General features: G+C 38.7%; 2 protein-coding genes across 5 annotated transcripts in view; both read right to left on the reverse strand.

The window, feature by feature from the left end:
* LOC129378055 (receptor-type tyrosine-protein phosphatase mu-like) overlaps positions 1-13,409 on the reverse strand; it is a 179,012-nt gene extending 165,603 nt beyond the window's left edge. For all 4 annotated transcript variants that reach the window (XM_055058310.1, XM_055058309.1, XM_055058308.1 and 1 more), the window contains exon 1: positions 13,068-13,409. In XM_055058310.1, the coding sequence (XP_054914285.1) occupies positions 13,068-13,140 (73 nt within the window). In that variant the 5' untranslated portion in view covers positions 13,141-13,409. The remainder of the gene's footprint in view (positions 1-13,067) is intronic.
* A 9,446-nt stretch (positions 13,410-22,855) lies between these two features.
* LOC129378065 (leucine-rich repeat-containing protein 30-like) lies at positions 22,856-24,755 on the reverse strand. The gene has a single exon (XM_055058339.1). The coding sequence runs from the start codon at positions 24,538-24,540 to the stop codon at positions 23,641-23,643; it is 900 nt and encodes a 299-aa protein (XP_054914314.1). The 5' UTR covers positions 24,541-24,755; the 3' UTR covers positions 22,856-23,640.
* Positions 24,756-25,834: the final 1,079 nt, after the last annotated feature.

Below are 25,834 nucleotides of genomic sequence, written 5' to 3' on the forward strand. Positions count from 1 at the left end.
GCAACCCAACCAACCCAGAAGTGGTATATTCATCTTCTTTCACTCTCATTGTGTCTCCCAGAAGTGGCGGTAAGGAAGGAAATTAGGATGTTAGCTTCTGCGGTTGTGCAAAGATAATTTCCATAGTTCTTGTTTATGCACACTGATATTTTCTATTTTAATATGGTATTAAAATAAGTGCAAATGTTAGTTGTGATGTTCTCATCTAAAATGGAGTGTCAAGAATTTGGACAAAGTTAAACTTACTAACCTCACACACAGTTTTTGTTGTCCTTGATGCCCACATGTGATATAAATGTTTTGCTAGTGATATGCAGATGATGGTTGAAAATCATCTAATAAAATGTAATTATGGATTAAAATGTCAAATTTTTGTTCACAGCAGCCTATTTTTTATTTATTTGTTTTTATTTGTTTACTAAAATAAAAAGACAAAAGACTGCATTTCAGTTGCCTGAAGCAATCAATTTACAAAGAAAGAGCTCATTTGTTTCTGTTATTTAAAGGTATAGGTCACATGTTTTAAACTGTTTGAATCTTTCCTCCAATAAATACCTTTCCTATAGACTTCATCTAAGATGGAAATCCCAAAGATGTTTTCTCAAAAACATTTGGTTTTTGCGATGGCTAATTTATGAACTTTTGAACTGACAAAGAAGTTGGTTGTTTATATGAACAATCGGTTGAATCTGTAGAAAGATTTAACTTTGCGTCACTTCGTGGTCCAACACGACCATGCATGTTTTAACACCTAACTGGTTTCTACATTTAAACAGAACCTGAGTTTAATAACTCAGATATCTTTTTAAGAGATAAAATTATAATTTGATGTTGATACTGATGCAGAAAACTTTGTGAAAAAGATTTTATTTTTCCCATATTTGCAAGTGTTGGAGTCTATCGTGAGAGAATATGAGGAGAGGATGACAGATTTCCACTCTGAACTGAAGCAGTGGCATACATTTCGCCGGCAACAATTAACAAAAATTTGACACTTTCAAACATCTTGCTTTTTTTTTATTAGCTCAAAGGAAGGGCAGGCACCAAAGTATTGGCTTTTATGCACTGCAAAAAAAAAAAAAAAAGACTATTCATAATGTGTCCCATTTAAACCTCTATTGGCTTCCCTGAACTGGGACTCCATGTTGAATGGTGTCCCATTTAGAAATGAGGGAATGACAGAATGGAAAACCTCGGTTAGATGTGAGATTTGTTTGAAGACTTCATATATAAAAGAAAAAAATGCATGTTGAAACCAAGGCTTCATTTAAAATGAAGAAGGATTGTTTCACTTTGATATTATTCGTTTTAATCTAATTTCTAAACACAATGTGTTGTGAACTTGGACCACTCACTACAAAGCTCGACTCTAAGGCAGCTGAATTGATGATAGTGCTACTGAAGAGCCAACAGAAGCTTGAAGCTTTCTACTTTAATTACTCCCCATTTTGATGGTCTAATACCAGCAAGTCTCCGAAATCCCATTCAACCGAATCTATCCCCGTGGCCGTCGGCATGCTATCATTACAATCAACTTGTCAGATATTGAACCAGTTTGTTTATTCAGATGTGTATTATTCCAAAAACATGTGTTTTCAGCTTCGTTTCCTTTTGCAATTCAGAGCTTCACACAGATTTGTCTAATGACTCCTGCGCCCTGTAATTTCTTTAGTGTGGCAATCTCTGATTACAGGGTGGGAGTGGAGCTTCAAGCCAGGCATCATCTTTTCCAGTTATTGTTTTGCGTTTGCTCCTTCTTTAAAACGAGCCTCGCAGCTGTGTGTCTCAGTGGCAGATTTGCGGAAAATGTGTTTAAAACTGAAACGAGCGAGCGCGTCGTCGTGCTGCTGCTGCTGCTGCTGCACAACCGCATGGATGCTGGTTTAAAAGGCGTCATTTACTCAAGCACTTTGAAAATTGTTAGAAGGAATGAAAAGTGATCCGACACCAGTTGTGCTGGATGTCTCAGAGAGGCCACGAGCCTGCAGTTAGCAGAGCCGTCCCCAGATGGGCTACTAATGCACTCGACTCGTGTCAGATAAGCGAGTTAACCGTCGCAAAAAAAAGCACAAATGAAAGAGGATTTTTGTTTAAAGGTTTAGTCTCTCAGGAAATCCTAAACAGATAAATTAGGAGCAGTTTGAAAACTACTTTCAACTTTGAACTCACTTTATTACCTCAAATTTCAAAGTGTATTATTGGGAATTTCAATAATAGACCAACACAAAACGGTCCATTATTGTGAAGTGGAAAGTTTTATATGATGCATAATTTTGCAAAGGTTCAGCCAGATTGGCTGCAAAACTGTGAAAAGCTATTTGAAAGTCTTACTAAAGATTCTTAGTCATATTTAGGTCCAGATTTTGATCAGGACTTCAGAAACAGCAACATTGATCTAAACTACCCACAGCATCATACTACCACTTCCGTGGTTCACTGTGATGTCTATACATACAGTATATACTATTTTGTTTTAATCTGATGAGAGCATCTTCTTCCACATCTTCCCTTCATGGCTTTAGGAGAACATAAGCAAGCCCAGATATGTGGTTTTGTTTGGATCCATATTAGCCAGTGGTGTGACAGTGGCTACTTTTCATTTCTCATTTTAAGCCATTTTTTGGTAGGTTTTCTGTTAGAATATATCCTTTCCATTTTTAGATGATGTACTGAATTGTGCTCTTAGATATTTTAAGGTTGGGATATTGTTTTATGACCTAACAGAGCATAAGGTTCTTCAAACTATTTTGAGAAAATTAAGTGAAACTAAAAGTAAGTAAACACTACTTTGCGTCAACCCACCATAAAAAGTCCCAATAAAACTCACTAAACTTTGTGGGTGTAACATAACATGTGGAAATGCTCAAGGGGTTTGAATCCTCTTAGAAGGCGGTGTTTGTTTAGAGCGGGTAAAAGCAGGTCAACAGGGCAGTCATCATTTGGTGAATGTTTTTTTTTTTTTTTCTGTTCTTCAAACGACTGCAGAGTGACCACCATGCATGGTGTGCAGTGTACAATAATGCCATTAAAACTTCTCCTCCTGGGGGGGATCAGTCACACGGTAGTTTGAGCTCGGGGGCCAATACAAAAGACACCCATTTGAAAAGGAGCCAGACCCAGCCGGAGGAGGTCAGAGGGCTGTTTACAGAACAACAGTCTCTTATCGGCTGTATGCCTCCCCGAGGAGTCTCCGCCGCGAACAGATAACAGCCTCCAAACAGGCACCGGAGTGTGACCGATAGGAGCATAATCAGGTACATTGTGCTTTGGGAGGAAGAAGTAGAGGATAACGGTGGATAATAGTGTGCACTGCTGTTAGTGGTGCGATCATACGCCAGACGGCTGCTTCTGCATTCAAAAACATGAGGACCAGCAGGGAAATAAGAGACAGATTTGTTTGGGTTCCCTTCAAAACAGCATCCACGAGGCCTAATGTTTTCTTTCTCTTACTAATAACCCATGTTAAGCAGGACCATCGGGGCTTAAATTATCCTCAGGGATCGCTTCATTATCGAACGGTTAAACGGTCAATAGGTTCGGCCGAGGCTGCTTTTAGCACAAGGGCAAATAGACAGCGTAAAAGCCAATGCAAATAACTGGCACTCAAACAAGGCCTAATGTATTAATGACTGCATGACGTGTGCTAATGTGACGGCAACAGATTCATACTGACAGTAATGGAGAATTTTGCCTCTGGTAATACTCATAAGGCCCGGATGGGGAGAGGAAGAGGAGGAGGAGGGATGTACACCTGCCTGAGCCTTGACAGAAGCCTAATAAATAACAGGAGACAAGGTGAAACAGCAGTAGCAGCTTCTCCTCCCCACTTCGTACCATCCTCTTCTTCCTCTTCCCACAGCCACCACCTACGCTACCAGCAGCATCAGCCTACACAGACAACTTTTTTTTCTGGAATGAAAGACAGTCACTTCTCCAAGTTGGCTAAAGCACTTGTCCCACGAAGGAGAGAGCTTGAGTTTGAGTAACACAGTGCTAAAAACAAAGTCACTTCCTATCTTTGCTTTTTTTTGTGTGTCATATTCAGATATTTTATATACTCAAAGTGAAATATCAAAGAAAGATAACTTGAGTAAATACAAAAAGAAACTACTTGATCTCATTGATGGGGGATAAAAAGCTGAACACCGATGTGAAAAATGAATTTTCCCTTTGACCTTACAACCGTCTGCTTTTATGTCGCTGTGGTGATTCTTTGCAGAATTGTTTCAATTTAGCCTTAAATTGAGTCACACCATCACATATCAAACACACTTAAGACCTGGATTTTATTAAACCACTTGCACTTGCTGGTGTCCAACAGCACAACCCAAGAGTGTTTGAGAAGAATATGATGAACCAGTTAGACATTCAACTACAGGAGTTGCATTGTTTCTTCAACTTCTCTCATCAGCCTACAGAACAATCAGCCAAAAGTCTTGCAGGTCACCTCAAGCATGAGACAGAGTTTGGATTTTGCTGTGTAAGTCTCCCATGTTTTTTTTCAATTCAGTTTCTTTCTTATTGTTGAACTTAACTGAGACAAGAGCTTTTGATGTTGTTCTGGGTTGTTTTGCGACTTCCTGAATGAGTCACTAGGGCTAATTTTGGTAGGCCAACCACTCCTAAGTCGGGTCACCATTGTTCCATGTGTTCTCCATTTGTGGATAATGGTTCCCACTATGGTTTACTGGAGTCAAAAAGCCTCAGAAATGACTTTGTAGCTCTGTCAGCGACTGTTTCTCGTCTGTTTTGGAATCTCTCAAATTCTGACAACTGGAGCATTACTGCCTGTAAACTGAACTGTTGTTAAAAAAGCAAAAAGAAAACTTTGCTGCTTCTCAGTTGGCAACGGTGTTATAGACAGTTGCAGGACATGACATTAAGCGTCACAATTCAGGTCAACTCTATACATTTACCTGAATCAAATAGCAAAGTGTGCTCTTCTAAAATCAATTCCAATACCCCCCTGGGTTATGGCCTAACAGTCCTGCATAGATGCAGCTGATTGAAGTGCGGGATCTGAAGATGGGGGCTGGGGGATCTGGCAGGAGGCTGAGGTCAATTCAATCTGAGTGTTAACTCTCTGGAGCGCCTGCCAGTTATTTCTCTCCAAGACAGATGCAATTCTTGCAACTTTATTATTTTCTTTAAAGACAAGTGAACTGGAGCGTAATGCGGTCTGCAGAGTAGAGGTTCAATGATCAATTAAAGCAGAAGACGGTGATGTTCTGATTTAAACAACCTACTCCTCCCTGGCTCCTCTCCTCCGTCTCGTCACCATTAATAACAATCGAGCCCCTCGGAGCATTAATTAGTGAAAACTTCCAGTGTGTCTGGATTCTCTCAGCCACCTCCCAACGTTTGCAGGCCTCTGTAAACATGATCTGCTGCATATTACAGTTGTTGTTTTTCTCAGACACGGTGATGCGATCACAGGATTGTTCGAGCATGCCTAACACACACACACACACGCACACACGCACACAAACACTTCACGCTCCGTCTCTCACTCTCTCTTCATTAGCCATCCCCTGTGTTGGCCTGCATGCCATTCATTAGCTTTTATCCTTCTCATCTGAAGAAAAGAGGGCTGTGTGTAATTAGTTCATCCTCTGTTTGTCCGGCATGCCTCACACATTATCATTCCGCTGCAGATAACGTTGCCACATCAGCCTCCTCCAGAGTGAACTTCAAACTATTAATGCCTCTCAAGAATGTAAATAAAATCCGCTTGCAAATCAACAACTAATGATTGAATGTAGAGAGGCCCTCAGGGGATATGAAGATGATGTACCGCACTAGTAGACTTCCTAACACTTTACCTCATTTGAAAGTACTCATGAAAGGCAGATTTTATACTTGCAGTGCAAACAGTCGCATGTTTGTTGTCTCACTGACTATTTTCACATGTTTTGCTACCGTTGAAAGAAAGCTAGAAGGAGTTGTGTTTAAGTTTTACCTTACAAAATGTAGCCGACACTGCAAGTATGTGGCAGCAGGAGCTCTGATCATGTGAGACCAAATGTGAACTTCTTTGCACATGGTGGTAGCGTCATGCTTTTCATCAGGAGAGAAGTAAACAGGTCAGAGTTGATGGTCAGATGGATTAAAAAGATAAAGTCAGGGTATCTTTTTAATGCCACCATGAATGAAGACGAAGATAGAAAAAACTATAAATATAGCAGGTGATTGGGGGATCCTTCTGTATTAAAAACAAGCAAAGCAAAAACTGAAATTTCCACAGGTTCTTTGTGGCTCTTGACAATTACCTTTGTGCTTCTCAAACTGCATGTGGATCTCTGCATCCGTAACCCCATAATGCCAAGTTTACAAGTGTTTTTGCTAGTTATTGGTAGCCTCACCACATCGAGTCACAGATTGCAATGAAGATGTCTGTATACAAATCAAACCTTTGCCAAACCAAAAACTCCAGCAAGGAAAAGAAACCCCCTACAAAATACAAGAAATTACATTTTTTTTCAATCCAAAAATCAAAAATTTAGAACTTTTTTCCTTCCACTTTACCATTATGTCGGTCCATCAAATAAAATTCCAATAAAATACTGTAAAGTTTGTGGTTGTCCTGTGATAGAAGGTGAATCAATGCTTCGATGGTTTTAGGTGAACAGTGAAGAAATCACAGCCCTTAAAAGGTTCAATTTTGGGACAATGCAGAAAGACAATAACCTTAAATACACAGAAGAAGCTCCTCTTGAGGTTTTTGTGGTAAAGGAGGAATATTTCAGACCAGACAGGCCAGTCATCATGTGTTTAACTTACTGAAACTAAAAGGCAAACCTCAAACAAAAAGATGCAACAAGAGGCTGCAGGTCAAGACACTGCGGATAATTAGTCTTCTAAAAAATGTCAAACAAAAGGTTCATGGTATTCGATTATTAGAGATGCTCGGATTAGTCTTTTTAAGGCAGATACCAATTTCTCATTTTGCGACATATGACATTATGAGTCAGACTGAAATTTTCCACATATATTTTTGACTATGAAAGCTAATATAAATTTTATTAATAGCATGATTTACCCAATTTAGGATAAAAATCATATGACTCAATTTCATCCGATTTTTGTAAAATTAAACTCAGTAAAGTGCATCAAAGCACATGTTGTTGCCTTATGCATTTATAAACCAAAAATGAGATAAATATGATGCATTTAAGGAACAAATGTAAAAAAGGTAGATTCTAATCTCTGACTAATTGACTGGTGTATCTCTTATTTTAATCATTAAACCTTCTAACTTCAAATTAAAGGGGGGCTCAAAATCGAGGTTTATGAAAGGTAAAAAGTAAAGGTAATTTTATTTATATAGCACATTTTTAGCAACAAGGAAATACAAAAACAAAAACCAAAATAAAGCATAAAAGAAGTAAAAGCTAATAATGTTGATCTAAAGTAAATAAACTAGGTACTTCTATTCAGGGGTGGTAGATAAGTACAAGTAAGTGCAAAATGTGTAAAACCTGGGAATGAAGGCTGGACGTCGCACCACTTGGGTCTAAGGAAAAAAATAATCTAACCGTGCCTTTATTAACTCCTTCACTGCTGTGTTTCATCGGCCTGCAACGTTTTATTCATGTACGGCTTTACAGCATGATGAAGTGTTGTTTACTCTTTTCGACGACCTCTCTGCCTTCTGTAACTGATTTCCTGCATTTCCTAGAACCCCTTGTGGCAACTTCTGGAGAACAGAGGTCGCCTTTTTCCATTTTAACCAGGCAGGATAATGTGTCAAACTGTGAGCCCTTTCTTCAGAGTAACATGCTGTGTTCTGATGATTAAAACAGTGAATTCTAATATAACAATCTTATGTGTGTTTTATGACGCAGACTCCTGACGCAGACTACCTTTGAGTAAAGCTAAAACTTTGCAGCTGCTATATACAAGTAGCTGTTCTGTAACATCTCTCTATGAAATTTGTAAACGTGTCCAATGGATCTGAAATTGCTGTAGGATACAGTTATGTGGGGAAAAAAAAAAGTATAAAATTTGCTCTCTCCCAGAAAATTGTGAAAGATGATATCTAACCCACAGATTTTAACCTTAAAACTCAAGTGCAGGAGAATGATCCAAAACACAGCAGCAAATCCACCTCTGAATGGCTAGAAATAAATAAATGTTTGAGTAGCCTCGTCAAAGTCCAGACTAAAATTCAACAGAGATGCTGTTGCATGTCTTTAACAGGATGCAATGGTTGAAAACTCTCCAATGTGGCCAAATTAACCCACTTCTTCAAAGAAGAGCAGGCTAAAATTTCTCCACAGCTAAATCAAAGACAAGCTGCCAGCTGGAAAAGCAATTGTTGCTGGGTGGAACAACCAGTTTTTAGGTTTAGGGGGCAATTACTTTTTAATTTGGATAGAATTTGCCCCCTTCATGAATTAAATCAGAATTTAAAAATAGCTTTTTTTTTGTTTTTTTAAAAAGGAAAAGGATAATATAAGATCATGTTTTTAGTTGTCATGAAAGAAATCCAGTTTTCTTTTTGACACAAACCTGCAAGTTAAACAGTGAACTACATAAGAACGTCTCTATAAACTCCATGTCCAGGCTTCCAAAACAAAAATGTAACGCTGAGTTTTCAAAGTTTAGCCTCATAATTGACAACTCTCCCGTGCTCCCCCTCTTCATGTCTACCAGCCACAATCAGTCTTAAGACAGCTCAGCTGACAAACTCAGCAGACCTTTTTCTGGAAACACACATGAGCGTGCAGTGTTTGAACGGCTTCAGTAAATCCACGCGTTTCCACAGCATTCATTATCATCATAATAAAAGTGTCTGAAAAGCAAAGTAACAGAAGAACGCAGACACCTCACTTTCTGCTTTGTGCTATCATCAATCACCACACAGCGTCTACACCAGTTGAAGCCATCATATAAGGAAAATAAAAAAATTCACATGCATATTTAATTTCATTCTCCAGTGGCTCACACAAAGGAAGCTGCCACCTTTTAGGACACCTTTCAGAAAAAAAGCCTCTATTAAATCTGAGTCAGCTGGGAGAGAGAAAGATGATATAAATACAAAAAAAAAAAAAAAAACTAAATTATTGCCAGACTTCAAATGAAGTGCTGTTTATCTTCTCAAGCAGCCAAAGTGTTGTTTTACTCCCTTAGTCACAGCATGGATGACAATCAGGATCGGTCAAGCAGGACGCTATCAGCGGCAGTCACTCTGCGGTGACAAACTGCAGCTCTTCCACTCTTCCAGCTTGGGCATTACTCTCAACGCGGCTCGCCCCTATCAGAAAACAAGGCAGGTTTTATGGCTAGCTGGAGAAGGTGGTAAACATAACAAAGTGAGCAGCCCCCTGGAATTTAATGTGCTCGGTCAAAAGACGGAGTATAGATATCAAAGGCCAGGGCTGTTGGAAAGAAAGAAAAAGCTGCCTTTATAATATAGAAAACAAGTGCCTTAGCCATACACAATAAGATTTTTTTTAAATGATGTTTTTTATACTTTGTTCTGAACTAAGTGTAATAGAACAAAAAAGAAGATTGTCCATGGGCTCGTTACTGAAGGTTTGGAAGCCGCAAAATATTTTAACACCAATCCCAGTTTAAAGTTATTTAAAAAAAAAAAAAAACATCCGCTGTATCATCATTTTGGCAGTGATTATTTACAAAAAAGTGCAAAAGATAAATAAATAACTGCTTTATGTGAAAAACTGACAACATTATTGTTCCTGATGCTGAAGCTGTTTGCAGATTTTTCCAATTGTGCTACAGGTACATTAGCACAACTGGGTTATTCTTATTGACAGACTTGTATAAATTTGGCCATATTAGCACTTATTTAGCAGAATATTATTCTTTTATTGTTGTTCATGGCTTGTTAGAGTGATACAAGCATAACAAAATTCAAAATAGTTTCTATGTCATAAATACACAATTGCCTTCTCAAGGCCCTCAACAAGGACCAACTGATTCAATTTATATGCAAAAAGTACAGAGTTAAATTCAGTTACTGCAAATAAATAATGCAGTGAAGTTCAGTTTACTCTGCCATACGATGAGCGTTTCAAATCATGAACTCATGACTTCATTTTATTGACTTTGCAGACATTCCTTATACTAGACATGCATGTGGCAACAGTAGAAGGGAAAGATTTCCTTTTAACAAAAAATAATAAAAAAAAAAACAGTATGAGCTGCCATCCCATATGGCAAAGTGAGGATTTGAAAAGACAGACCAAAAACACGGAATAACTGATCCATGACTACTTTCTATGTTGTACAAAAATATTTTGTGTATTTGCTGTATCTCTGACAATACAATCAAATAGCAGACATAGTTACAGTAGGTATTTCAATGGCTTTGTGTCAAACGAGATCAAACGCAGACACAGCACATTTTATTCGATGAAGAAACTTGAAGTTATCTGCAAAAATATCTCCTTACTGGAAGGCGAAATGGTTCAAAGGGTTGAAAATAATATTAGCTGGTTTTATAGCCTGGACATCGGCTTTGATGGCGCCTGAAGTTGGTTGCTCAATAGACAGAACTCACCACAATAGGTAGCTACTTTACTCTTAAGACCATGATTGTCTGTTTTCCAAAAAGAAAATATTCTCTGATGAAAAAAAGTAGTAGCCTTCTTTCTGCCAGCTAATAAACAATGCACAGCGTTTTACTTTATGAACAATACAAGAATTGATAAGTGTAATTACCAATGTCTTTAGCAGTAGAATAAACAATACTTGCATTTCTCTATTTGTGTAAATATTTGTTGTTTTTTCACTTTTTGTCTCTCATACTGGCCCAAACCGAATGCAGACAGATCAGCAAGGTGACACAACAGGAGATTAAACTGATGGAGTGTCATGGTTTCACTCCTCACCAGTAAATTAAAAGACTTTTCCAAAAGGACTGTTGTCTGTGATCGACTTGAGGTGTGCACAGCCACAAGCTCCTGATACTCTGCGCAGGAGCTCTGGTTACCTCCGTGATCTAATTATCATTTGAGCCGTTATCGCATGCTCTCCATAACAAACGCCCTGGCTGCTGCACGCTTAGCCTCCACCTCTCCATCCGTGTGTGGCTAATCCGTCACCTACCCGGAGAGAGCGAAATACGTCCGAATTGATTTCATTCTGGTTTACATATTCACACACACACACAGACACACATTGTGCAATTAGGAGCACATTTATCGACGGTTTTGGCACCACTGGGAGCCACTGCCGAGCAGCCAGCTCCCAATAAATCTCCAGTTCCCAAGGCTGCCAGCGGGCAAGACTGATAAACCCCAAGCAAAAAATGGACTGGGAATACTCTGAGCTTCAGGGCAAGAGAGAGTTCTCAGTCACTAAAATTGACCTGAACATTAACATTTTCCCCGAGCTGATTGTGTGACAACTTAGAAAATATTTATCAGTATTTTAGTTTGTGCCACACTGCGACAATCTGTTTCCAGAGTCTATCTGAACTCTGCCTGTATGAGGTCCTTGCCTTCATCATCTGGGTACAATATTATGAGTGTAGCATGCTGCCCCCAACAGGCTCCTGATGAAATGCATCGACTTTCTGCTGAATCTACACAGCATCCTGCTAACAAGCCAAACTACACATCACAAGTTCAACCCAGAAAAAAGAAGAAGAAAAAAAAAAAACAGCACAAAAAACAAAAACAATGAAAAACATTCAGAAATAAGAACAGCCAGCTTCATTTGTTAGAGGGAATTTGAAGTTATGTCTCCTGGCTGCAGGGATCAGCCTCAGTCTGGACATGATTTATCCATTTATTGATTGGATAATATGGGTTAATGTTCCTTTTTTTCCCCTCCCGCCACATAGATTATGTGAAATGACCCCATTTAGGGACTTGTAAACATGCATTTAGAGAAATACAGTCACTATATTTAACAGTATTATTACAAGAATGTTAGTAAACCAAAATCTGGTCAAAAATCTTCACTCGTTTTACAAACTGACCTTTGGATCTAACTTATTTGTGTGAAGTTTACAGTAAAACCGGCCAAATAAAAAGTTTAACCAAAAGTTTGGAGAAAGTGGCAATGCAAGCACCATGAAGAGTCCTGATAAACTTCTGATCAAATTGATCAGACGACCAATTAACTACACCAAAAACCAGCTTTGGTACCAAACTACAGTGATGTACATGTTTTTTTATTTGGAAAAAGTAAGTTTCTACTTCTCATTACTCTGTTTTTTATGCTTCTGTTGTAGATTAATGCATGATGAGAGATTAATAAAACTATTTTTTCCCCTCTGCTTTTTGTTTTGTTGCGCCAAATCCCCCACCTCCCAGTCTGGTCGTTCATTTTATTCTGGAAGTCCCACTGGGCAAAGATGACAGAAACGGCAGAATTAAGAGATTAAATGAAACTTGGTGATACTTAAAAATAAATAAATAAAATAAAAATACACCATATGTTGTATTTGGAGAAACTAAATTGTTTTTGCAGTGAAACTAAAAAAAAAAAAAAGAAGCAAACTTGGAATGATTTTCTCAGAAATTCTAATAAATATCAGCTGTACTTTAAATTCAGTGCAATGCGTCACTATAGAGGCACTTCATGTCTGAAATGCACTAATGAAAAATGACAGAAGGTTCTGCTTTAAGCTGAACCAGAAGCGCACCGGCGGCTCGTTTGCTGCGTGAATCCCTTGAGGTTAATCACATTAGACAGATCAAGATAAAGTTAGGCGCAAACAGTCCCCTCGGTCTTACTGTAAAACTTGTCGCGCAAACAGCGGCGGTAAAAACGGCAGCAGAGTCGCCCACGCGGAGCGCACCTGTCCGCTGCGCGCGCCGTGGGACCGCAGAGGTGAGAACAAACTCCGCAGCTGAAGGCAGGAGTTCAAATGTGACATTCCCCGAAACGCAACACACGCGGCTCCACGCTTCAATACAAACTGAAACGTTAGTGCGTTACTTCAGGGATTTTATTTTATTTTTTTTTACACCACAATGACTAATGCATCAAAGAGAAGTGCTTAAACTCAACCGAAGTGCATCTCCAACCCGCGCCACCGTGGCGTTGAAGGAGATCGCTACCTGCAAACATATCAGGGTGATCATCCTTACCTTTAAAAACTTCCCCTTGGACGGACAACAGGAGGCTCATCGCTGCAAACAACCAATTGATAACTTTATCCATGTCGGCAGCGCCGTGCCAGCGTTAACCCCCAGCCGAGGGGTTAACTGGAAACTCTTCTTTTTCTAAGTAAAACTGTACTTTAGCTGTGTGATAATCTAAAGTGGCTCCTCGGTCCTTTGTCCCCTGTCCTGCGGTGAGGGAGGAAAGGGTGAGGGGGGAGGACTGGAGCGGACACGGCTGCGTCTTTGCACTCTTTGGAGGAGGAATGTGTGAGTGAGTCCTGATTCCTGAATTACGTCTGGATTGAGTGGTCCGGTGTTCAGCTCCGAGAGAGGAGCAGCGGCTGTCTGCGCGCCGTCTGGCCGGTAGAGGGAGCGTCTGAGTCCCGACTGGGAGGGAGAGGGACACGCTGAGGCGTCCACTCCTCCTGCTTCACTGGGGCGCCCAGTTGATGCTGATCAAGAAAACATCTGCAACAATTTAATTTCATGGAAGCATATCATTAGCTTTTCTTTGGTATTTTAGGGGTCATGAACTTTACATGACCCCAGTACTTTTACTTCTAGAATATTGTCAGTGGTATTGCTTTGCGAGCAAAGAGGTGGCGAGTTAAAACGTAAGTGATATTTAGTTAGCCTACCTTCAAAAGTTATAGTTAGAAATTTCAAGATGAAAAATGTCAAGATTTGTGGAATTATCTTTTTAATGCCTGGATGAGGTCTGATCAGTTACTCAGGAGAGTCCATTAAATTTCTACTATAGGTGGTTAAGTTTACATTTTCAACAATTACACAATAATAAATTCTTTTTAATAAAAGCTCTCACAAAAGTACGCTTCTTACAAACTACACAAACACATTTATAACTGACTTCAAGTTCTTTTGACAGCTGAATTTGTGTGTACCTAACACTTGGGTTAACCATTATATTTCTACACTATATATATATATATATATATATATATATATATATACACACTTTGAGTTGTGAAACCAACATAAGATCCATTCACTGCCCCCTACTGGACTGGAATGTGGATGACAATGATAGTCAAACACACCTGAATTAAAAACTTGACCTCCTAAATTTAACGCCGTTCCATCAGGTGTGACGTCAAACCCAGCTCCAGTTCCGACGGAACGCAGCAATACTTCAGGTATAGACTGACTAAGGCAAACCAAAGCACTATATGAAAACTTTAAAGCTGTTTGTTTGGAAAGATTTCCATCAGATGTCTACTCACTCGTGTCTAAAGCGAACCTGGTCTAGAACAAAGGTTTTGAATCCTGCTCCACAAGGCTCTGCTGTCCCGCCTTTTTATGCGTTTCACTGCCTCCACACACCTGATTTACATAACTGGGTGATTAGCAGCTTTTTGCTGCACTTGTCAGCAGGTAAGTAGTGAAATTATTTGAATCAGAATGTGACGAACAGCAGGCCTAGAGGAGCTGATAACCGGTTTCCTTTGCCTTTGAATTATGATTAAAAATACCAAAGACAAAAGTGACAAGAGAAAACAAAGACACTGAAACAAAATCTGCATGGTCAGAACCAACCTCTAGCTAGAAAATACCCACAAACATGTAAGAGGAATTAAAAAACAAACAAACTAGTGTCCCTACAGACTACTTTATGATGACAGAACTTTTGGTTTTAGTGACAAGCTGCAACATTTATCAGCTGTGGCAGTGGAGACAGACAGAACTGAAGCAAATGAGACAGAGCTCTCTTTCATTAAGCCCCTAGAGGTCAGTGGTTGTAATAGCAGGCTCCTGCCAACTAAACATTCTAGAAAAAAAAAACTATTTGTGTTGGAGCAAAGATTCATCCTCAGACCCATTTAGGACTGAAATTCTACACCTCTCCCCAAGGTTCTGAGGCCCAGAGGAGGAGGGTTGATTATTTGTACTTGAGCAGATACTGGATCATGCAACAATTCAGTTGCAACAGATACAGCACAAATCTTGAAAAGAATAGCTGCAAAAGATGCAAAAGAAAAAAAAACAGCCAAAACTTGGTGTTGCAATCAAAATTTTTGCTGGGGCCTGAAAGCTTTGATGTAATAAATCCACAGGATTTTCAATGACTGGAAACATTGTTGTGAAGAGAGGAGACATGACTTTATATCAAAATAATATATATATGACAGTTATTTCATGCTAGCACTCTGAATAGTTGATGGTAAAAACTAAAAAATTGTCAATTTTAGTAGCTTTTTTTTTTAAATCTCTGCTCCTGGAATTTATCTTATTATGACCCTATTTTATCATGTTATGACAACCAGATGATTTTTTGTAATGTACACACAACATTATCCTCATAAAACATTTATTTTTGCATTTTTAATTGCATAATAGCTAAACTAAGTCATAAATCATAATTTAAAAAACACAGTTCATAAGTAATACCCGCACATTATTGTCGTTATTACATTCTACTCATTTTTTTCATATGCTATTTTTTGCTAGCAATAAAATACAATTTTCTTTCCTAACTATACATGTTCCTGTCTGAGTTTTGTACAAGTAGCTTTATAATGTTTGGCAGATGGATTTTTAATCCCAGTTCACCTTGTGTGTCCTTTTTGATCAAATTCATGCATTGATCCCATTAAAGGGAAACGCCGGCTGACATTCAAAGGAACTTCATTAATTGGCCTGGAAAAAAAACGAAAAAACAAGGTTGCCTCATTATAGCAGAGCTTTTCAAAGCTCTTATGGACATTATGTAACTCCAAATTAGTCTTATTTAAAATAGCAAGTGCAAATAACATTAGGTTATTTGTCTGTGCAGCGGGAAGGAGACGCAACTAGTGACAAAGTCAGACAATGTCACATTCCCTTATTGTTTTTGCATGCATAAACATACCCGGCAATTTCTCGTCTACCAGCAGTTTTTTTTATGGCTAATTAAAATTCAAGAAGATTGACATAGGTCATCATTTAGTCCCAAAATGACCTCCTCCTGTCAAGGATATATGGCTCCTGTCGCTGTTTTCCACCATGAGGACACAAACAATGGCTGAGGCATTTCAAAGAAACGCCTCACTGTGGTGTGTAGGTATTGTTTTGGCAGCAGCGGTTCTGTTTCAAGGAATGCATGAAATCCAGACCGAGCAGAGCTGCCATGGGAGTTGGGGAGAGTACGAACTTCAGGGATTGGTTGGAACAGCGTCGTTGTTTGTGTGTGTCGTCAGCTTATGAAGGGAGAGAACCGTTGGTGTGTTTGTGAGCATGAGATTGAAGGCTGTGTTTCAGCGGTTGACCATGAACACAATTTGAAGTCATGTTGAACAAATATATCCTGCCTCACTCCAGCGGCTGTCTGATACAACACCACAGAAGAAGTGACAGACCATCCGATGTCAACGCCAGGTCTCAAATCTGTTATTTATTACTGACAAAAAAACAAAACAAAACAAAAAAACAGTGGGTCTTGGAGCTGCTCACTTACACCATTGTCTTCTTGTCAATGCTTAGATCATTTGGTCAAGTTTGTTTTATACAAAAATATATATTTTAGCTTACTGTACCTTTTGGATGCCTTGCAAAAGTGTCTATAAGCTATTTTGTCAGCCCCAAAATTGATGTAATTTATTGTGGTTCTAAGTCATGCAAAAACAAAGTGGTGCTTAATTTCAAATTAGAAATACATGGTTTAAAAAACTCTGAAAAGTGAGTCATGTACATCCATTTCTGCTCTACTCTGATACCGTTAAATAAGATCCAGTGCAACTAATAAATGCCACTTTACTAATCAGGTTTAGGTCAGCTTGATAAGCAAATATAGTCCAAGTGTTGTGCATCGGTTCTGCAATGGCCTCAGAAGTTTTTTTGGAGGACATTAGTAAGCAGCAAGCATCGTCATGTCAAGCGTTAAACTTCTCATTGTGTTTTGTTCAGTGCTTGAACATGTGAAAGTGGGTAGAGTACGGCACAAATACAAACCTATCAGTTTATTGCCTTCCCTTTTAACTGACAGGCCAGACAAGGTGAGTATTAGTCAGAGAAACAGTTGAGAGCCACAGGGTAACTCTGGAGGAGCTGCACCGCTCTACAACTCAGTAGGAAGAATCTGTTGGCAGGATAACTATTTTTCATAAGCGCCAAAAATCTGGCCTCTATTAAAGATTAAAACTTCAACATTTTAAGCGTTGATTTAAAAAAAAAAAAAGAAGCCATAAGAAGTCTTGTCTGCAGTTTGAAATAAAACATGCGGAACTCAGGTTAAAATGAGACCAACATTTACTTCGTAGCCTACATGTGACTCACAATATGTAGCAGAAAACAACCACTTTATACTACTGTGACACAACATCATCAGTTTTGAAGATGCTTTTTTCATGACATACAAAGAAATAGGTTTTAGTTTAAGAGAAGATGGATCTAAAGATAAAAAAAAAAAAACATTTCAGGACTGGAAAATAATTTGCCTGCTAACAAGACTAAAACTATAAATGTACAGCTCTGAATAGATTTAGGTGTATTCACATTCAGAAATACCCAGTCAAAGTCCAAACTTTAAATCTGGGCAAAGACATGACAGGTGACGATCCTGTCACTCCAATTTGTCTGAGCTTAAGCTCTTTACACATAACTCTTTGCAAATATTTTATTATCTAGAGATGGAATGTTGGAAGAGAAATATCACCAAAATACCTGCAGCTCTTCATTTGAGCCAAAGGTGGTTCTGCAGAGAACTGACTCAGTAGGAGAGAATACAAATCGATGGGTAAAAAGAAAATGAAGTTTGTTGCGGTAAGGTGACATGATGTGAAAAATTATTTTCTAATTCACACCATGCATCTCCCTTTCAACTTTTTCTATTATTTATGGTACTATGGAAAATCCTAAGTCATATTTTATTGCTTTATATACTATGCTTCAATGGGACCAGACTTTCTTCCAAGGTGTTGTTGTTATAACGGTCTTGAGAAATATTTCTATCGGCTTTTCAATGGCCTTTCAAGGCCTTTGAGTTTCAATGCTAATGTGGCTAATATGCGGTTTGAAAAGATCCTATAACAAATTAGATTTCAAAGCAGCTTGACATTTCTTTGACTTAATCTAGAGTATAAGAAACACAAATAATAACGAGACATAATAGTGTATTTCATCACAAAAACAGAAGTCCCAAAGAGAGACTTTACTCTGAGATCCACCAGATGGAAGAAAATATCAGTTCCTCTTCAAGACTGAACTCAGCCAAATTTAATTTTGTGTACCCATAGTTGCATTCTTATGGTTATGGTTCAGGTAAATAAAGAGCACTGATTTAGCTAAACTCCTTCTTCAGTGGACTGAACCCCTACCATATCATTGCAGACGGTCCATCTATCCACCATCTGCTCCATCCTGGGATAACCTGGGAACAAGACACGAAGGGAACTGAAGTTCTTTGCTTGAGGCAAAGCCTGACCCCATGACCCCGATCAAATCCTGACCTCCATTCCTTTTGAGAAACATCCACACTAGCAAATTTATGTTGAATACATGCAGCAAAACATCATTACTTTCCATTTCAACAATGTGAAATTAGTTTGAAAGACGGTTTAGATCTACTGCAACTTTCAGATTCATTCCTTATTTGACACCTGAAAAAAAAATGAATGGGTCATTCTAAGCTTTCCGCAGAGCTGAATGACTTCTGATTAGGAGATTCAGTCATTTGATTCATGTGTGTCTTTTGCAGGATATTATTTTTTGAAGAATTAAGAATTATTTCTTCAGTATTAATGTACATGATTATCAAATTAGACATGCCATAGACGGACTATTTACACCTCATACTTTGAAAAATATTGGCTTTATATGGATTTATGTTCACACAGAACACCTTACAAAAAACATTTTGAAAAGAAAAATTACTAAAGGCTTAAAACATTAGCGTATGCAATATGAAAAGCAGAACTGGAATCCTGAAAAGCTTCTTTAAAAAATAAAAAAAACTTAGCATTAAATGCCTGCCAAATTACGTTTGTCATAACTGCAGTCTGCAAAGACGAATGTCTGAACTTTGTTTCATGCTGCAACAGTAACCACCAACAGTGGAGGAGCCTGTTGGTCTGCATCAAATTATTTTTTACTCCTTCATGTTTCTTCCTGTGGCGACTGATCCCATTAGTTTGTTACGAAAATGATTAACTAAATAGCAAACTGTAATTGATATAACTGGGAGTCTGATTCTTTGTCAATAAGAAACCCTCTCACCCTGTGTAAGGAGAGTCAGTGTGACTGAATAAGTCACAGAAATTTAACTGCACTCCAAAGAAAAAACTTATTAAGTCTCTCCTCATGTGGCTGCCTTACAGCAGGGGTTTTGTAGTTTAATTCCATTGTGATTATCCCCTGCCTTGATTGTCAGAGGCTCAAAATGAGATTGATTAGCTGTCCCTCATTTTAAGAAATCACTGGCTGCCACTGAGGCTAAACTGTTTTCTAAGCTTTGGATTAAGAATGCAAAATAGCTTTGAATGAACTGCGAAGGAGCCAGTCGGCGCTCACTACTCTCTTAGAAATTAAACAGTGTCCTACTATAAATGGAATTGGTGAAGCGCGTAACTATTAAATAGGATCAGTAAATCCGATAAAGCCCATTGTTGATCCCAGCTGACCACCAAGTTCACGAGCTTTAATGCCCACAGGCCAACGGGTAAACTGTTAGGAGCGCATTACTTTCCTGACATGGTGTGTTGTGTGCTTTATTAGAAAATGCACGGGAGAGACTTTCCATAAGTGGATCCAGGAAGTGGATTTAAAAGGGAGTTAATCTTGAAAGGAAAAATTGTTATGACTAGTTCTAGTTAGGATTTGGAAAGTGAAGAGGAGCAAAGCTACATGGAGCAGTAAATTAGCTAAGGTGTTTGTAAAAATAGCATTTCTGTATTTTCTCTTATTCACAGCGATCATTTCTCAGAAAAGTATTATTCTGTTTCCCATTCCACAACAAATTAGGTTTATTTATTTATATATAAACCTGAAAGTGAGAATTTCTCACAGGAAGATAGATATTCAAAACCAGTGCATGCCACACTTTTCAGATTTTATTACTATATCACTCATAAAATAATATTATTTATGTTTATTTGTACAAAACATAGAAAATTTATTATGTATTTTCACCTTCACAAGTATGCATAACTTTGTAGTCATTTATCAAATTATAGTGGAATGCCTTGTAGTTTGTATTTACAACGTAATTTAATACAAACATTTTCAAGCGTTAGAAACTTTGTAACATACCATATTACAACTTTGTTTGATTTTAAATATTTTCAGTCCCAGTCACACAGAACACCTTACAAAAAACATTTTGAAAAGAAAAAGTACTAAAGGCTTAAAACATTAGCATATGCAATATGAAAAACAGAACTGGAATCTCTTTGTCTGGCCATAATAGTTCGTTGGATTTAGACTTACTCCACATTTTTTTCTACTTTTATTTATTTATTTTTTTCCTTCCCATAGTTTTTCCTCACATTATTTATTGTTTGTTTTCAAAAATAGAAATGCTGCATTTTATGATTTCTAACTGGGTGACTTATTTATGGCTAACAATGGGCTTTAACTCAAAATATGCACATAAATATCTGGAGATTAAGTTTTTTGTAGCCATCGTCATGTTTATATATATCTTATTTCTTGGAATATGTGTTTGTCAGACTTTTCTTTCCAGGTTCCCTTAAGAGCCCCACACAGAACCTGAAATCAGGTCATTTGGCTCAACACTTCTATATGTGCTTTCCTTGACAGCATATCCCATGATCACTATCTGGGACAAAGACTTATTCAAGAGGGCGTCATCTATCATGAATGCATAGACTGTGTGTGTGCGTGTCTGCGTGAATGTGAGCGGCAGTAACAATACTTTACCAAGAGAGGTCGCTTTTCTGCCGTTCCTCGGTCTCACTTGACATAAATGAGACATTTAGGTTTAGGACTTGATGTAGAAACATAAGCTTATAAATCTCTATCACAGATAAAATGGCTGAGCTGTAACACGTACTGCTGATTACTACTAATAATAGTACTTTTTCCTACTCATTAATTCAAAACAGTTGCTTTACCTGATGAACCTGAATTCACACTCTTGCATTCCCGTAATCATTAATGAAATGAAATTAAAAACATTTTAAATAGCACAACAGGTCGACATTTTTAGATTCAAATATTTCCAATCCAGAGTATTTGTGATATTGTTAATGCTGAAAACACACTGTTCAACCAGATTACTACCACATAACATGTTCTGCAAATGTATAGAAAAGTACAGCAGTAGGTTTACTGATTATTAGGATTTTATTGGTTTCCGCTAGATTCAATAATCTTTAATCACTTAAATGATTGATTTCACTGTATTTCATTTTAGAAAATTAAGGCAGAATTTAGTATTTAAAGTCATTTTGGTAAAAGTGTCAACATATTTTCATACAACCATTGAGCAGGTAGAACTAATGTTCTCTTTAGACTGAGATAACTCAAAGAAACAAAAACAACTCGTAATAAGCTTTACATTATGTCAAAGTACGTTTCACCTCAATAAGTTTCGAGATGTTTAATTTTCTTTTTATGATACTACTAACACTTTTTAGGAACAGACTGTTTTTACAAGAGTAAAATCCTTCATGTTTTCAGTGATTAGATGTGCAAGGCAGCATGAAACAAGTCACACTTTTTTGAATATGAACGCTGCACCTGCTGTTTTCGTTGGGCTTTTTCAGAATGGGCAATTTGATGTGACCGGTAGCAAAGCCTGAATATGCAAAAATGCATTTTAGTTGCATGGAAATGGAGTTGTTTTAGAAGAAAAAAAGATTTTCGTTGCAGTGGACATTCAGTTTTAGAGAATTTTGCAGTAGATTTCCTCTTTAACAAACACACGACATGCTTATAAATAATGCAGCTTAATGCTTAACAGAAATGACCATGAAGTTTAAATTCAGAGCTGAATGTATTATTCAAATGTTTAATTCAACTCCTGTGCTGATGTTTCGTGTCCAAACTGGCAATTTAATTCAAAGAAACATCAAAAGCATATTAATTTAGCTTTATTAAACTTTTATGACCCTTAATTTACCTTTACTGTGTTTGGAAAACCTTTTATTCCCATCTTTATTGTCAGCTGCTTGGTGGTGCAACACGGTTCACCCTCTGATGCTTTGATCTGATGACTGGAACAATATTTAATCGTCTCCATATTGTGTGTGTGTTTCTTTTTAATCTGTTGAGGAATCTTCAACACCCCCTGCTGTTCTTTCCACTGACTTTACACACCTGATCCCTGTGACCTGAATACAATGAGGAGAGTTGCTCGGCCGTTAAACTTACCCGTGTCAGACTCACACTGCAACACCAGGATCAGCTGATGAGAAATCAGCGCCCAATGTAGACTTGTGAATTTTTAACACCAGCTGCACAACTTATCTCAACAACATTACATAACAAAACTGGATATGCGAGTTTGAAGAACTATAATGCTATTCAAGCAAAATTCAATATATCTTTACAGAGTCATAGTGATAAAGTGGACAATTTTAGACTTATAGCATAATGATCATGCTTTCAATGCACAAATTTGCAAGCACATGGACACATTTGGACTTAATGTAACTGAAGAGAGCACTAATTTAACCTTGCATTGCCTCCTGGACAAGCTTAAGAGAAGAGTTATATTACAGTGATGAACTCTTTCATAAACCCATCCCAGTATTTTTGTACCACAACACACAGTCATTTTTCTTATATGCAATTTATTTTATAGTCTTATGCTTCACAAAAACAAATTTATATTCAGAAGGATTCATTTTTCCAGCCCTAATTTAAAAAAAAAACAAACAAAACAAAACTGTAATATACCACTTAAAATTAGGATCAACCTCAAAGCTCCAGCTCAGATACCAACTGTAGCATCATTTATCAGCCATATTTTCTTGCTGTGTTTGCACTGGTCAAAGTACCAGAGGGTCCTGAACCTTATTAGCTAGAAATGTCATTCATTTAAGTGCTAATGGGGACACTCATGCCATGCCACCCTGGGTGGAGAGTCATATCCTCCCGATTAAAAACCACCACTAGTTCTAAATCATATGAAATCCAATATAGTAAATGGCAAATATCCATTAGAAGGCATGCCAGCTCATTGAGTCTGCTCAGCTGATGCATTACAGAATGTTCAGATTAACCAGGCCCTGAATCTGGTTAGCAATGGCTTGCAGTCATTTGGAAGCCATTGCTTCCAAGTGAAAGAAGTCCAGGAACTTTCATGCTGTAGACCAAACTGCAATCCTTGAGGTCCAGACTCCTGCATAAATGTCCTACATGCTTGAATAAATTGACTAAACTGCTTTACTAGCCTCCACAGAGCTCTGCTAATAAGCTAACATTGGAGTCAGGTATGTTGAAACAGAGACATATCTTAAAGTTGCAGGACACATGCTCTTGAGGACTGGCGTTTGAGACCATTGCCGTAGAAACATCAGAGTGAGTTTGGTCAAATGGTGCATGACCACCAAGGTGCCGAGGAATCATCAAACAACATACACACACAAACAGTGGTGCTTGTTTAAGTGGGCTTGAGGTAGTTATAAAGGGCACTGAGTCCACCTTGCAGCACCTCATGGATAGGCTTGAGGAGCGGGTTGTGAATTATATGAAGTCCTTTATCCAGTGGATGGCAGGCTAACCGCCTGAGTCTGCTCAGCTGGTACATCTCGTCAGGCACACTTTGCAGCTCGTTAAAGTCCACATTGAGAAGCTCTAATGAATCCAAGAAACACAAAGTCTTTGGAAGAGTGTGTATGCTGTTTCCCTCCACAATCAGGATCTTCAGGTTAACCAGGTCCTGAATCTGATCTGCTATGGTCTCCAAGCGGTTGCAGGCCAAGTGCAGGAAGACCAGTCCTTTCATGCTGTAGACGCAGGAGGGGATGTGAACAATGCGGTTGTGACTGAGGTTGAGTTTGGTCAGATGATGCATGGCAGCCAGGCTGCTGGGGAGGCTGGAGATCTGGTTGTTGGCCAAGCTCAGCACCTCCAGGTGTGTGCAGGAGCCCAGCTCTTCAGGAACCTCACTCAGGCGGTTGCGAGAGGCGAACAGCACGCGAAGCTTCTTCAGCAGGCCGATCTCAGGGGGGAGACTGGACAGGTTGTTTCCCAACAAGTTGAGAATCACCAGATTGTCCAGAGAACCCAGAGCGGGAGGCAAGGAGGACAGACAGTTCATGGACAAGTTGAGTTTCTGAAGGTCCTGGAGCTCCCACAGCTCGGCGGGGGTTTCATTCAACCCCCGCATGGATAAACTCAGAGTACTGAAACCAAAGTGTACGCTGGTTTGTTTACGGATCCTCTCAGCTGCCCAGGACAGGCTGGGCTGCTCATCTCTAATTGTACCCTTCTTTCTTTGGCCCACACTCACCTCATTCAACTCTGAGCTGGACAGGCTGCGGGACTGCTTCCCACCCATCACCTTTGTAGCGATAATGTTTCCGTCACTTATGACAGCATGCAATTAACTCAATCACCAACTCCTGAAGCAATGAGAGGTCTGCTAAAGACAATTGCTGCTGATTGATCTCCAGGGCTCTTGAACGCTGTTAGCAGCAGTTCCACTGTACCGCCTGGTTGCTTGTAAAACTCACATTGATTCCTGGCTGAGCTTTTCCTCACCAAGCTGATGCGACAGAGCGCTGCACTACAGACCCTGTGATCTGCATGTCCCAGATCCTTCCTTACTGGATTTCATTCCCCAGCTGTCCCTGTCACTTTTCCAGCACACACATGGCATTTAGATCCCCACCCACCGAAAGGCAGGCATGAGATGTTGTGTGAGCACAGTCATTTGAGGCCACTGCTACAGCTAATAATGTTATTACAGATCATAGAAATAAACCACATTTAGGACCTGAAGACTGATGTGGCCCAGGAATAAGGGTGAGTTTATTTGCCTGGAAAAATGTTCCCATTAATTTGGCAACATATTTTCAATCATTATCCTGTTGAAGGACCAAAAAAAATACAGAGGCCAGCAGGTTTGTATTTACTGATACCCTGAGTTATCAGTATCATATACTTGTACAAGGTTCACAAGAGCTTTGAATGGGAAACTGACCCAGAGCATCACAGATCTTTATTCAGCACCAAGTACAGATACTTATCCATTATCTGTTTTAATTCCGGAACCACCCAGAGAGGTTCTGAAAAGCTCTGCTTTTATCTTAACCAAAGATCCTGGCTTAGTTAAAGTTCCAGTTGTGTTTTTCTAACTACAATTGTTTACATTTTGTGTGAGAGACAAAAGTAAACGACCCATTATCCTATAACTTGCACAATAGTACAATATAGTGGCTATTGTATTTGTGTTCACATATTTTGGCATTTTTTATTCATTTTTCTTATATTTTGTTTCCTAAGACTCCTGGTATGTCATTGCAACCAGGTTCTGCAGCAGTGAGCTGTGGAGTTTGTTTATTGCCATTCTTCTTTATGGTGTCAAGATAAACTCAATCCTGGTTGGTTTGTCTCAGTACCAGTTGTCTAAAACTTGCCACAGTTATTAGCCCTGTTGCCTTGCAGCAGGAAGGTTGCAGGTTTAAATCCCAGCCAGAGACATTCTGAATGGGGTTTGCATGTTTTTTTTGTGCATGAGTGGATCCTCTCAGTTCTCTGACTTCCTCCCACAGAACCAAAAATATGCCTTTTGTATTCATTGGCTCTAGACTAGCCTTAGGTCTTAGGTTGTGTGTGTGCTCATGTTTATA

This window comes from Poeciliopsis prolifica, unplaced genomic scaffold (assembly GCF_027474105.1).
Source record: "Poeciliopsis prolifica strain line A6 unplaced genomic scaffold, Auburn_PproV2 SCAFFOLD050, whole genome shotgun sequence".
In the NCBI taxonomy this organism is placed as follows: Eukaryota; Metazoa; Chordata; class Actinopteri; order Cyprinodontiformes; family Poeciliidae; genus Poeciliopsis; species Poeciliopsis prolifica.